The sequence below is a fragment of the Echinops telfairi genome, unplaced genomic scaffold (genome assembly GCF_000313985.2).
Source record: "Echinops telfairi isolate 266 unplaced genomic scaffold, ASM31398v2 ScPeMD7_2;HRSCAF=8, whole genome shotgun sequence".
NCBI lineage: Eukaryota > Metazoa > Chordata > Mammalia > Afrosoricida > Tenrecidae > Echinops > Echinops telfairi.
In genome coordinates, this window is record NW_022103898.1 from 8,076,835 (window position 1) to 8,089,897 (window position 13,063).

At 60.1% G+C, this 13,063-nt stretch overlaps 2 protein-coding genes across 2 annotated transcripts in view; one reads left to right on the forward strand and one right to left on the reverse strand.

Annotated features, from left to right (window-relative positions):
* Window positions 1-7,420, forward strand: part of PICK1 (protein interacting with PRKCA 1) — a 9,973-nt gene extending 2,553 nt beyond the window's left edge. The window contains exons 2-10 of the mRNA XM_004700662.2: window positions 786-852; window positions 1,212-1,301; window positions 2,365-2,418; window positions 3,787-3,849; window positions 4,884-5,017; window positions 5,293-5,385; window positions 5,923-5,973; window positions 6,320-6,464; window positions 6,649-7,420. Of these exons, the coding sequence (XP_004700719.2) occupies window positions 786-852; window positions 1,212-1,301; window positions 2,365-2,418; window positions 3,787-3,849; window positions 4,884-5,017; window positions 5,293-5,385; window positions 5,923-5,973; window positions 6,320-6,464; window positions 6,649-6,923 (972 nt within the window). The 3' untranslated portion in view covers window positions 6,924-7,420. The remainder of the gene's footprint in view (window positions 1-785; window positions 853-1,211; window positions 1,302-2,364; window positions 2,419-3,786; window positions 3,850-4,883; window positions 5,018-5,292; window positions 5,386-5,922; window positions 5,974-6,319; window positions 6,465-6,648) is intronic.
* A 2,277-nt stretch (window positions 7,421-9,697) lies between these two features.
* Window positions 9,698-13,063, reverse strand: part of SLC16A8 (solute carrier family 16 member 8) — a 6,167-nt gene continuing 2,801 nt past the window's right edge. The window contains exons 6-7 of the mRNA XM_004700663.2: window positions 12,573-13,060; window positions 9,698-10,160 (exon numbers count right to left, since the gene is read on the reverse strand). Of these exons, the coding sequence (XP_004700720.1) occupies window positions 9,796-10,160; window positions 12,573-13,060 (853 nt within the window). The 3' untranslated portion in view covers window positions 9,698-9,795. The remainder of the gene's footprint in view (window positions 10,161-12,572; window positions 13,061-13,063) is intronic.

A 13,063-nucleotide genomic window follows, 5' to 3' on the forward strand; every position in this document is an offset into this window, starting at 1 on the left:
AGTGATTTAAATACATACCATTGCTTTACAGAAAAACCATTTTTGCCTGACAATGAACATTTTACATACTGACTGATAGCTGGAAAATACATTAAAAAAACAATAATGTGGCACTAATCCCACCATCTAAAGATAACCATTGCAAAACTTCTCGTTCCTTTTCATCTCGATCTTTACACACACACACACACACACACACACACACACACACACACACACACCTCGGAGGATGGCTGGGGTTAGAGCCCAGGGGTCCACTCTTCTCTGCCCCTCCCTTACCCTCAGCTACTCTTGGGGTGGTGGGGGTGGGGTGGGGTGAGCATTCTGAGTCTCACACCCAACTCAGAGCATCTCAGGACAGAGCAAGGCAGCAGGTCACTGTGGTCACCCTTCAGAGTGCCCTGGTCACCATCCTCTTATAGCAGGAGGGATGGCCTCAGGGCTGCAGTGGGCTGGTCGGGACAGATGGCTCTCCCCTTGGCACTGGACACAGAAGCCCCTGAGTGCCTGTGGGTGAGTGGAGGGTGGTCACTGCAGAGCGGGACTGTGTGTGGAGAGGGGTGGGGGGCACCAGGTCTGGCTGGAGCACAAGGTGTCAGAGACCCGTAGACCATGGGCTCTGTGACCACTGGACCACGGCCACCCTGGTCCCTGCCAAGTCCTTGGCGCCCACACGGAGTGGGAACAGAGGGCCACCTTCAGGATCCCTGGGTGGATTCAGAGTCTGCGGCCTTGCTGGGCGGGCCTGGGGCTTGGTCAGAGCTCGGTCTGCCCTGCTCTTCCAGGGAGAAGTGACCATCCACTACAACAAGCTGCAGGCAGACCCAAAGCAAGGCATGTCCCTGGACATCGGTAAGGCTACCCAAGCGCCCTGCCCCTCTGGGACAACACGGGGGGTAGTGGGGTGGGGTGGTGGTGGTGCAGGGCCAGCTTCCACCTTGACTGGACCCAGCCCCTTGAAAGGCTCTCAGCCTGTCCCAGTGCACCCACCCCCCGCCCAGCTTCCTCCTCTGCGGGTGTTCAGGGACTCCTTGGGGCCCCGCGCCCCTTGTCCTGGTGTGCCCGTCCCTTTGATGGCCACAGTAGGGGTGGACCTGCATTCCCCCTGCACCTGGGCTCTGCTGTCCGCCCGCCCTGCGCAGCCTGGGAGCTCTGGGGAAGCGGGGCGCTTACTTCTGACCTTCTCCCTCCCCTCCGCCCGCGGCTGCCAGTGCTGAAGAAGGTGAAGCACCGGCTGGTGGAGAACATGAGCTCGGGCACGGCGGATGCGCTGGGACTGAGCCGGGCCATCCTGTGCAACGGTGAGCCACCCACCCGAGCCAGCATGTCCCCAGCCACAGTGTGCGTCCACACGGCCAGGGCCGGGCGCCCAGATGCGGAAAAGCAAGGGCAAGGGCAGCCCCACCATCACCCAGCGCCCTCGGTGCTCCCGGGCCTTCACCCCGTTCCTCCAGGAGGGGGCGCCGCTGCCCTTGTCAATTGCAGCCCCGGCGGTGGGGTGGGGGGGGCGGGTGCGCGGCCGCGCATGCGCACAGGAGCACACGCGGCGCCCCGGGGGCCAGCGCGGCCGGCCCTGGCCGCCCCTCCCCAGCTGCGCGTATAAATAGCAGTGCCGGCTGTGGGGGCAGCGGTAAAAATACCCCCGTGCAGCGAGCGTGGAGGCCGCGGCTCCTGCAAAGGCAGCGCTATTTCCAGCCCAGGCCTATAAACCCCGTTACTGTAGTTACCGCGCGGGCAGACGGAATTAGAGCTGGCGGTGTGCCTTTCCCCCAAACTTGCAATTTCCCCCCCCTTAAATAGGGTTTCTAAAATGGAAGCTGTCACGGTGTTCCGTGACCCAGCTGAAAACAATCGCTGGGTGCTGCTGACGTGGCTCCAGTCCTGCAGTTGGGCGAGCGCCAGGGCCTTGAGGCTAGTCGTGGGGCGGCCGAAGTCTCCGAGGACCCCCAGGGGCCCTTTGCTTCCCTGGTGCTCAGACCCAGCCTCTCAGCTCCACAGCAAGGTCGTTGCAGGGAGCTGAGTGGCTGTGGCAGGCTGGCTACTTGTCCCTCGGTGTTTGTGAACGAGGCAAAGGCCGCTCATAAGAGTGCAGGGGCAGCTCGGGGGTCCTGACCCCGGCTTGTCTCCATAGCTGCCCCCCTCACCCCTGCCCCCACATTCCCCAGGCCTTTCCCACACACTGGTGCACAGTAGGTGCTCAGTGAACACCGGTTATGTACATTTGACTCGTCTTCCCCATGCCAGCCCTTAGGTACATAATACTCCCTCCCTGGGGCCATCTCATGAGACACCTCCTCTTTGTCCATAACTGGCTCAGGCCCCCTTGGGCACCTCTTGACTGACCGCTTCTCTGGATCCCCACAGATGGGCTGGTCAAGAGACTGGAGGAGTTGGAGCGGACGGCAGAGCTGTACAAAGGTGGGTGGACAGCGCCTATGGTTAGCAGCCCTGGGGACCCAGCTCTAAAGATGCTGACAGGAACGCCAACCAACAGAGTTGTAGGACCATGGCCATCTGAAAGTCTTTCAGATGTGTGTGTCCTCTGATCACAGAAGTAGCCTGTACTCATAAGAATTTAGTAACAGTACATAGGAAGGGGTACACACCCCACCCACCCACCCCGCAAAAAAAACCCAACTGGAATTGATTGCACGGGGCTGAGCAGAGCTTTCATAGTAGTGCACATTTTTACCACTAGGCGAGCATCGAGCAACTTGCTCTGAGTTAGTGCACTAAGTGGCATCACCTTGGAAGGTTCTCGCTGGTCACTGCGACTTTTTTCATAAAAGCAGTTTTGCTCGAACCTCGGTTTTTTTGTGTGTGTGTTGACCTATTTAAGAGAACAGCGTGTGGCTGTGAGATTTTATTTCCTGCTCGGGAAAAACGCGGCAGAAACAGCTGTGATGTTGAACATCACTTCACAAGGACAGCACTATGGGAAACACTCAGCGTACAAGTGGTTTTCTCACTTCAAAAAAGTGAAATGTCGATTGATGACAATCTGGATGTCCATCAACTTCCTTAACTGACGAACATGTCAACTCGCAGTGCATTTGGAGTTCGTTCCACCAGGTCAGACTGTTCATCAGGCTTTCTATTTAGAGGTTCTGAAAAGATTGCATGACAGCATGTTACATAAAAGGCCTGATTTGTGGCAGACGGGGTTCTGGTTTTTGATACCACAATGCACCTGCTCATGCAGCCATCTCAGTGCACCAGTTTTCAGCAAAAAACCAACGTGCCTCTCTTGCCCCACACACCTTACTCATGTGACCTCTCTCTGTACAACTTCTTTTTGTTTCTGTGAATGAAGAGGGACATGAAAGGACAGCAGTTTGACAACGTAGAAGATTTCTGGTGAAGAAAAAAAAAAGAGGGAGGTCCTGTTAGTCATCCAAACAGATGAGTTTGAAAAAGTTTCCAAGAATGGAATCGCAGATTTGACAAATGTATTCAGTGTTATGGAAAGTACTGTGAAGGTGAAAGGGTTGTTTCATACAAAAGTGTAAACATATACCTTTGGGAAAAAATTCCAGTTTGGGGGGCCACCCCTCATATAAACATAGCAGCACTCGTAAACCCTGTGCCACCTTAGTCACCTCCTGCCACCTTTGGAGTCCTGGCACTCCGTCTGGTAGGGGCACCTCAGATGGGGCCTACAGAGCAGCTGAACTCAGTCTTAGGCCCTTTGGGGATCCTTGGGCTCAGGGAGCCTAGGCCAGTGAGGCCAGGTGAGGGGTGGTAGCTGGAGCGGGTGCCACTCTCCTGGGTGGGCTCTCTCCACAGGGATGACAGAGCACACCAAGAGCCTCCTCCGTGCCTTCTACGAGCTGTCCCAGACACACCGGGGTAAGGACGTCCCCATCCCTGCTCCCATCTCCCCCAGTCCTGCTGGGCGAGCCCAGGCACCTGCTTGGGCCCCTGCTGTGCGCCATGTCCCCTTCCCTGCTCACTGGCTCCTCCCTGCCAGCTGTTCACACCCAGCCCCAGGGCGGGGGGCCTGCTGTGGGCTCAGCTGGCACACTCAGACTCACGCCAACCTGACCGTGTGATGTGGATCGGGCCTCTGCAGGTCACAAGCAGTGTTGAGTGGACAGTAGTACCTTTAAGGGCCAGACAGGGACTGAGCTGGCTCCATGCTCTAATCATCTGCACCCCCACCCCACCCCAACCTGTCCCTGTCCACGGGCAGGGCGCCGTCCTAGATACAGAGGCATGGTGACAGGACGGGCACAGGTGGTGGTCACCTTGGGGTCTGGGTGCTTGTCCACCTGTCCGTGTGCACGGTCGTTGCTCGTGTGCGAGGCTTGTCTCCATCATGACCTGGCTCCCCACAAGTCCTTCAGCTAGGCAGGGTGGGCAGGGTGAGGCCGACTTTGTCCCACAGCTTCGACACATGACAACTCAGGCGTCCCGGTTCATGGTGCTCTGTCCTCAGACCAAGTGGCCCGCCTCACCCTTGACCTAGCTTTCTCCATGGTCTGCCCACTCTGGGGAGTGACAGCTAGCTCCCTCAGGTGTCTAGATGCCCTTCCTTCAGGGTGTGGACCCTGGTCCTTGGGGTGTAGATTGAATTTCCCTCAGTGTAGACATGGGGTGTAGACAGAACCCCCTCAGAAGTGTAGATCCAGCTTCCTTAGGGCGAGGTGTGGGCCCAGCTCCCTCTAGTATAGATCCTGCTTCATGGGGTGTAGACTGAAGTCCCTCAGAAGTGTCACTCCAGTGGACCTAGCTCCCTCGGGGACACCACCAGCGACCTTGGCGGGCCTTGACCATCTCCTGCCAGGCCCCCAGCCCCACTTCATACACACCCCTCCATGAGCCCCTGGCGCCTCCTTGGGGGTCTAATTGGCGTGGGCCTTCAAGGCAGACCTGTTATACAGCCTTTGGGGACGTGTTCTCCGTGATTGGGGTACGGGAGCCCCAGCCGGCCGCCAGCGAGGCATTCGTCAAGTTCGCCGATGCCCACCGCAGCATCGAGAAGTTCGGCATCCGGCTGTTGAAGACCATCAAGCCGGTGGGTGGCCTGAGCGTGCTTGGGCCCTGTGGGCGGGGCAGCCTGTGTGGCCTGCAGGGGAGGCCTGTGTTGTAGTCCACCGTGGCTGACCAGGCTTTGCCGCCTGCCTCCTTGGGCCTGGCCTCAGCTCCTCAGATAGATGGGGCTAAGTGCACATCACCCCCTGCTCTGACAGCCTGCATCCCTTGGGAGAGGTGACACATCGCCGCTGTCACTCTTTGTCCCCCTGGCCCCACCCATAGGGGCCTCAGTGTCCACCTGCCCCTCCCTTCCAGATGCTGACAGACCTAAACACGTACCTCAACAAAGCCATCCCAGACACCCGCCTCACCATCAAGAAATACCTGGACGTGAAGTTTGAGTACCTGGTGAGTGCTGGCATGCCTCTGCAAAGACAGGGGGCTGGACAGGGCCACTGCCTCATCCCGGGGTGCGGGGCTGGGAGGTGGTTAGGGAGTCAGGCTGCAGGGAGGCCCTGTGCCGTGCTCCCAGGAGCCCCCAGGGCCTGGGCACTTGGGCTGGGCAGTGTCCTCTCTCTGGATCTCCTTGCCCAGTGGGCATGGGCGAGGTGAGCAGCAGAGCGCTGTCGCTGTCGACGGGCTGGTGTTTACGTAGAATTCTGTGGCCCAAGAAGTTGAGCAAAGATGCGGCCCGAGCCAGCACACCCCTCTGTTGCCAGCATGCTGGGCCTTTGAGCGGGCTTCCCAGTGCCCCATTGTCCATGGAGCACCTCTGCTCACACGGCCTCTGGAGACCCGAGTTTGGCAAACACCCACCCCTAGGCTGAGTGGGTGCTCCACCCCGTCCCCTGTTGTGCTCAGTGCCCGGAAGTGGCTGGGGGGCAATGTGGGGCTCAGGGTGGGCCTCCAGCAGGCTGAGGCCACTCTGACCTCACTTGTCCACAGTCGTACTGCCTGAAGGTCAAGGAGATGGACGATGAGGAGTACAGCTGCGTGGTGAGTGGCTGCAGCCTGCCTGTCCCTCTGCACCACCACCCCCCACAGGCCCCCAGCATACCCTGAGCCCGCCAGGGACCCTTGCTGACCCTAGTCCTGGGGAGGCAGGGCCTCACTCCCACTCCTGATCCTGCTGGCCTCAGGACCGCTCTCTCAGACTGTGGGGGGAGCGATCTTTCCCGGGGAAAGCTGACTCCCCCCGCTTCTCCGGTTGTTGGTGCTTCTGGGTCTCCGGCTGTCAGCCGGCTGCTTCCCAACAGCTCAGGGACAGCTTTGAGAGGGGCTGCCCTCTTCTCCCCCTGCCCCCCGCCCCGCTGGGGTGGCTAATGTGCCCTACCCCACCCAGGCCCTCGGGGAGCCCCTGTACCGAGTGAGCACAGGTAACTACGAGTACCGCCTGATCCTGCGCTGCCGCCAGGAGGCCCGCAGCCGCTTCTCGCAGATGCGCAAGGACGTGCTGGAGAAGATGGAGCTGCTGGACCAGAAGCACGGTGAGTCAGGGCCAGCCCCGGGCTGCCCCTCACTGCCAGCACAGCAGGGCACTCGGGGACAGCATGAGGGCAGGCAGGACAGGGCAAGGGGCGGGGCACGGGATGGGGGCGGGGCATCCGGGCGGGGCCCAGGCAGCCCCACGTAGGCGGGGCCTGAGCGGCTATGCTCTCCCTCCGTCCCCAGTCCAGGACATCGTCTTCCAGCTGCAGCGCTTCGTGTCCACCATGTCCAAGTACTACAACGACTGCTACGCCGTGCTGCGCGGTGCCGACGTCTTCCCCATCGAGGTGGACCTGGCGCACACCACGCTGGCCTACGGCCTCGGCCAGCAGGACTTCACCGACGGCGAGGACGAGGAGGACGGCGAAGACGAGGACACGGCCACCAGGGAGCCGGCCCGGGATGTGCGAGGGGCCGGCGGGCCCCAGGACAAGAATGGCAGCTGGAGCGGCTCCTGAGCCCGCAGGGTGCGGATCTGGGGGCAGGGGGAGCGGGCGGCCCGCCGGACCGATCAACCGATCACTGACCGCAGCGTGGCGCATAAAGGCGTGCTGGCTGGGGCGCCGCCTCCCTGCCCTCTGTCCTAGCACAGCGAGCCCCCTGCCCTGCCGGGCACCTGGACAGGACCCTCCAGCCTGCCTTCCCAGCTCCCAGCCTGCTGGAGGTCCTGGGGCCAAGGCCGGCCCCAGGAAGGAGCAAGGGCAGAAGGAAGAGGGACAGTGTGGTGGAAAGTCCAGGAGCAGCCCTTGGGGCCACTGCCGCCAACCCCACCTAGGAGTGGGGGGGCCTGGAGCAGCCGAGGTGGTGGCTGGTGCCTCCTGTGCACCCGCCTTGCCCAGGCGGCCCCCGTCCTCCAGCTCACCGCGGTGGCCTTTATTTATTCTGCTCCCCCAGCTCAGCCCCTTCTCTGGGCGTGGCTGGGTCCAGGCCTGTATGTAATAAACACCCAGATGGAGTGCTGTCTGCAGTGGCCCTGCGCGCCGCCCAGCACTCCCAGCTCCTGCCCTCCAGCAGTACACAGTGCTGGCTGTGCCCTGTGCAGTTGGGAAGCTGAGCCTCCAGGCCACCTCAGGTATAAGGGTCAAGGTGGGATTTGAACTCCAGCCATGAGCTTCAAGAGGCTTGCATCTGGCCTGCCTCTGAAGTTTTCTGTGTGTCCTTTTATCGTGGACCAGGGCTAGCTGTAAGGTGGCCTCCCCAGGAGCCAGGACGGGCCGGCCAGGGGGCGGAAGTCCCAGGTGGGAGGAGAGATCTGCAGCTCCCATTCCACCAGCCCTGGGTCCCGGGCTCTGTCCGGGAGAAGCAGGGGAGAAGTCGGGCCGCCCTGCAGCCAGCTTGGCCTGGAGCAGTCACAGTCGCTGCTGCAGCGCAGCTACGACATGGCCCATTGCGTGCTCACTGTGTCCTGTTTGGACAGTGAATTCTGCGAACACCCCGAGAAAGGGGCGCGAGGGGCCTGCCAGTGGGGCAGAGACCAGAGTGGATACAAACCCATCTTCTGCTGATTACTTTTGAGCATGTAGGTCCTGGACAAAAAACGCCAAGGGGGTCTCAGGCAGGAGTGGTGTGGGGAGTCCACGTGGGTCTCCGCAGAACCACCTGGGAGACCATACCACTTCTGAAGGGCAGCCCTGGGCTCGTTCCCCACCGCCTGTGCTTCAGTTTCCCCATCTGTGAAGTGTGGGAACGCGTCTTCGGCATGAGGTCATGGGCCTTCTGCGAGTGGGGGTCTGTGAAGGGCCTGAAGCAGGGCTAGCACGGTGAGCACACCGTGGAGGCTTAAGGCAAAGGAAATGCAGCTGGGAGGGTGGCACAGAATGGGGTGAGAGGCTGGGCTTCTGACAGGCGGGCAGGCCTCGCCAGCCCAGCCGGGGTGGGTGTGTGTGTGTGTGAGAGTGTGTGTGTGTGTGTGTGTGTGTGTGTGTGTGTGTGTGTGCGCGCTCAGGGGTGCAGCTCTGGAGCACCCATGCGTGTGCAGAGCCTCCATGCACAGGGCCTGCTCCCCGTGCCCCCACAGCAGAGAGGGAGGCTCGAATATACCAGGGAGCCAGCCCTGGGGCTCCTGGGGCTTGGGAGGGAGCAGAGGCCAGGGCCAGCAGGATGACCAGGCCCAACACACTGGAGCTCTGTCCCCAAAGACAGAGAAGATGGGGGACTTGGCTGCAGAAGGTGGCAGGGCCAATGTCATGTCTGCCCCCTGGGCCCCCCAGCCCACAAGATAGACCCAATCATTCATCTTCAGTGAATGAAAGAGACCGGGGCTCAGGGTCAGGGTCCAGCCCCCCACCCTATTTGGACATGTGAGGACATGTCCTCACAGATACTGCTGGCTCCCTGTGAGCAGCTCGGGGCCCTGAAGCCATGCCCACCCCAGGCTTCAACCCTTTACCCTGACACTCCCTTCATGCCTGTCCTCCCCAAGACCCCAGTCACTGGGCCTCAAAGGCAATGGGGTCACTAGGTTGGTGACATCAACACCCCCGTGTTCCCCCCATGGGACTGCTCCCCCCAATACCAGGCCATACAGAAGCCTAAGTAACATTTATTCCCAGTCTTAATCACAGAACAATATAGGATGTGGTTGTAAATTGCTTAAACGGTAAAACTTCCAAATCATAGGAATACTAACAAAATTGCTGTGTCAAATCTTCCTACACTGGATTGGATGATTCATTACATTACGGATAACTAGGAAGAGCCTTTTCTTCCTTTAATTAAAAACAGCATTCTCAAAAATGTGATCTTGATTAGGTTCACAATACTAATTAGCACAACAATTAGCCAAACTGGCAGAGCATTTGACAAGGTCAGCAGCTATGGTCACTCTGACAGCCACTTGCACACCAGCAAGCTCTTGGAGCTCGGGAGACGACGGAACCGGAGCCTCCTGACAGCTCGGGAAGGCGCCAGACGTCCACTGGGAATTAGCAGAGAGCTTTAGCCTTGTAGCTCTGTGGATACGTGTAAGCTGGATTTACCAAAAAAGTTGGTTGTTATTGGCTACAGGGATAGTGTTATAAAAAATTTCTGAATCACTGCACAAACTTTTTATATAGACAGTGATTTTGGTGTCACTTGATGCAGGCCACGCTGCCGTGGTGACACCACTGCCCAGAAGTGGGCGCAGCCAGGACGCCCGGCAGAGACAGGAATGAGCTTCACTGCCGACCATGCCCCTCTCCGCTTGCTTCACTGAGGTCGGGGGGGACAGACCACCGTGGCCTGTTGGGCAGGTAGAACATCGACTGGGACCCCAGGATGGTCACCCTTGGCCAGTCCTGTGGGAGCGCTGACAAAGAGCCACTTTCTGGAAGTCACCCAGTGGCTCCACTACTGTCCCGAGCGCTGCACTGGTCTGGTGTCTGGCTTCAGTTCTGACCCAGGGTCCGGCCTGGCATCCTGCTTAGCGTCCAGCTTGGGCCCTGCCTCTGCCTCTGCTTCTGTAGGCCTGGTCTGGGCACTTAGCATCTCCACTGTCCCCAGGGGCAGGGCCTCAGAGTCCCCCTCGGCCTCAGAGTCCCCTTCTGCCATGCCATCACTGACTCTGTCCTCAGTATTGGCTCCAGGTGGGGTGTCCTGGGTGCGACGCAGGCTACAGTGGGTGGCCACAGCCATGAACAGCCCAGCTAGGGCCACCTCGGAGCCGGCCAGGTAGAAGATGACCTCATAGTTCTTCAGTGCATCCACCAGGTGGCCTGGGTTGGGGACAAAAAAGTCAGGAACCTACCCTCCCCCTCCCCACTCCCACAGTACAGGTGGGAAACCCTCAGGTGAGTTCTATTATTATTGTCCTTAATAAGGTTACTTCCCCTTCCTGGACCTCATCGCTAATGTTCTTCCCCTCTTACCTCCCAGTCTGTCGGGGCCTGGGTCACCCTCCCAGTACCGCCCCCAGGTCCGGTCCTGTCCCTCCCAGGAGGTCATGAGTACTGGCCTGGAACGCCCTTTCCTTCTTGGCTTGAGTCATCTATCACCAAACATTTAACCCACTGCCATCGGGTTGATGCCGGCTCGGCAACACTACAGGATAGAGTAGAACTGCCCCTGTGAGTTTCTGAGACTATATGGGAGCAGACCACCCTGTCTCCTGTGGAACGACTGGTGGTCTCAAACTTCAGACCTTATGGTCAGCAGGCTAACTCATAGCCCATTACCTCCCAGGACTCCTTTCCTATTACACGCTCACACCACACCCACACCCACTTCCACACCCACTTCCACAGCAGCCCACAATCCAGGCCTACAATCATTCCTACAGTGACCCTATAGGGCAGCATACAATTACCCCTGTGGGTTTCCAAGGCTATAAGTCTTTACAGGAGCACACCGCCTTATCTTTCTCCCTCCCTTGCAACGAGCAGTCTGATGCCTAATCCACAGTGCCACCAGAGTTCTCTATCACAGGCGCGTAGGACTTTTATAACCAGGAAAGTTTCACTTCAACTATTTTCCCCTAAAGTGTGGTCCTTCCAGGACCCCTGCTCCTGGAGCATTCCGTGGCTGCCCACAGCCAGCTGTGACCCCTGGGGAGGGGGGCTCCCCTCCCTGAGCCCCTCTGGGCAGTACTTCCCTAAACCTGCCCCTTGCCGCTGCCCAGTCACTAACCTCATCTCACCCACACGCAGCCCAGACGAGGCTTGCCCACTGCCCCTGCCTGTGAGCTGATCCTGACAAAGCAGAACTGTCCCTGCGGGCTTCCGAGTCTGTAAATCCTTCAGGAGCCAACTGCCTTGTCTCTCCCCAAGACCAGCTGCTGGGTTTGAATGGCTGGCCTTGAAGTTAGTAGCCCACCACTCAATCCTCTGTGCCACCAGAGGCGCCTTTCAAACTCACCCACTGACATGGAGTCAATTCTGACTCCTAGTGACCCTGTAAGACAGAGTAGAACTGCCCCTGGTGGGTTTCCGAGGCTGTAACTCTTGAGAGGACCAGAGAGCCTCATTATTCTGCCACGGAGCTGGTGGCTTTGAACCACCGACACTGCGGTTCGCAGCCAAAACGCTTAACCCACAGCGCCACCTGAGTGTCTTAGGTATGACCAATCTGGCTTCCCCACCTTCTCTCTCCACGTGTCTCCTTCCCTGCCGTGGAGGTCCACCCCGGGCCACGTGAGAACACAAAAATGGGTGCCCGAGCCTCTGCGTGGGGACGTGAGGGCTGGTTTGGGGGCCACCCTGGCTCGGGCTGTCCTGCTCCATCCACCTGAGTCAGGCGTTGACAGCCTGAGGAGGGCAGGCTTCTCAGCGGTCTCCCCACCGTCCGTCCGCCCGCCCGCCCCAGGCCTGGGCTCAGCGCTCTGGACCATGTCCTGTCTGCAGGGGCAGCAGCGGCGTTAATGCTTGCTTAGTGGCCCTTTTCCCTCTCAGAGCGTCCGCATTTGGACTGCGAACACGCAGTGGTTTCCTTGAAAAGGGAGGCGGGCGGAGTCAGAGGTGGGCAGAGTTCAAGGTGGAAACAACAACACGCTTTCTCCTGTGATTGAGTGTTGAGTGGGCAGGTCAAATGGCATTCTCCGGCAGGCGCAGGCACGCCGCGGGGAGTGGGGAGAGAGGCGGGGCGCCACACGGTCCCCCCTGAGACCATCAGACAGAGTTCGCGCCTTCCTGGGCTGCCTTGTTCCTGCCTCACTTGTACGGAACAGTCTCCCAAACCTGGCTGGCTCCTGAGTCCCAGCCCACAGGAAGCCCTAAACAAGGACACCAGCACGCCCACCCACTGAGCACCCCAAAGCCATGTCCCTGTCCCGACTGCCCTTAAAGACTAGGAGCCTCAGACACTGGGACAAAGGGCTTCAAGGGGAAGCATGTGACGTCAGGCCAAAAAGACCGCGGCTTGTACGAAGTCTGTGCCTCAGTTTCTCCATCTGCATAACGGGAACCAGCCCCCGACATCACGTACCTGCCTGGCGATCGCTTAAGGGGAGGGAGTGGGCCGGCTATCCATTTCACTGCCGGTTTCTTACTGGTAACCTGCCCAGTTTGGCCTTGGGGGTCACTGCTTGTGGGAGGGCCAGCCCCTTCTCAACCCTGGAAGGGCCATCAGGGATGGGGAGGGGGCCCTGGGCAGCGCCAGCCCGCCCGCCCTCCCCCCCACCCCCGGGGGCCCACCGGCAGAGGGTGGTCCGATGAGTACGGCCACGGCCTCCACGAGCAGCACCAGGCCCAGCGCGCTGGGGAAGCGCGGGGCGCCCACGGCCGACATGAGCACCTCGAACTGCAGCGCGCCCACCATGCCGTAGGAGAGGCCGAAGGCGACGCAGAAGGCCACCAGGGCGCCGTAGGAGCGGGCGCGCGCGCTGCTGAGGTCCGTGAGCCCGTTGGCCAGCAGGGCCAGGCTGAAGAGGTAGGCGACCCGCGGCCGCAGGCGCGCCAGCCCCGCCAGGGCGCCGCACGCCGGCCGCGCCACGATGTCCACGAAGCCCACGATGGACAGCAGGAAGGCGGCGTCGGCGTCGGGCACGCCCGCGTCCTTGGCGTAGTTCACCAGCAGGATGGCGGGCACGAAGAGCCCGAGCGCCATCAGGAACTTGGTGACGGCGTACACGAGGAAGGCGCGCTCGGCGCACACGGCCACGTCCAGCAGGCGACGGCGGCGGCTG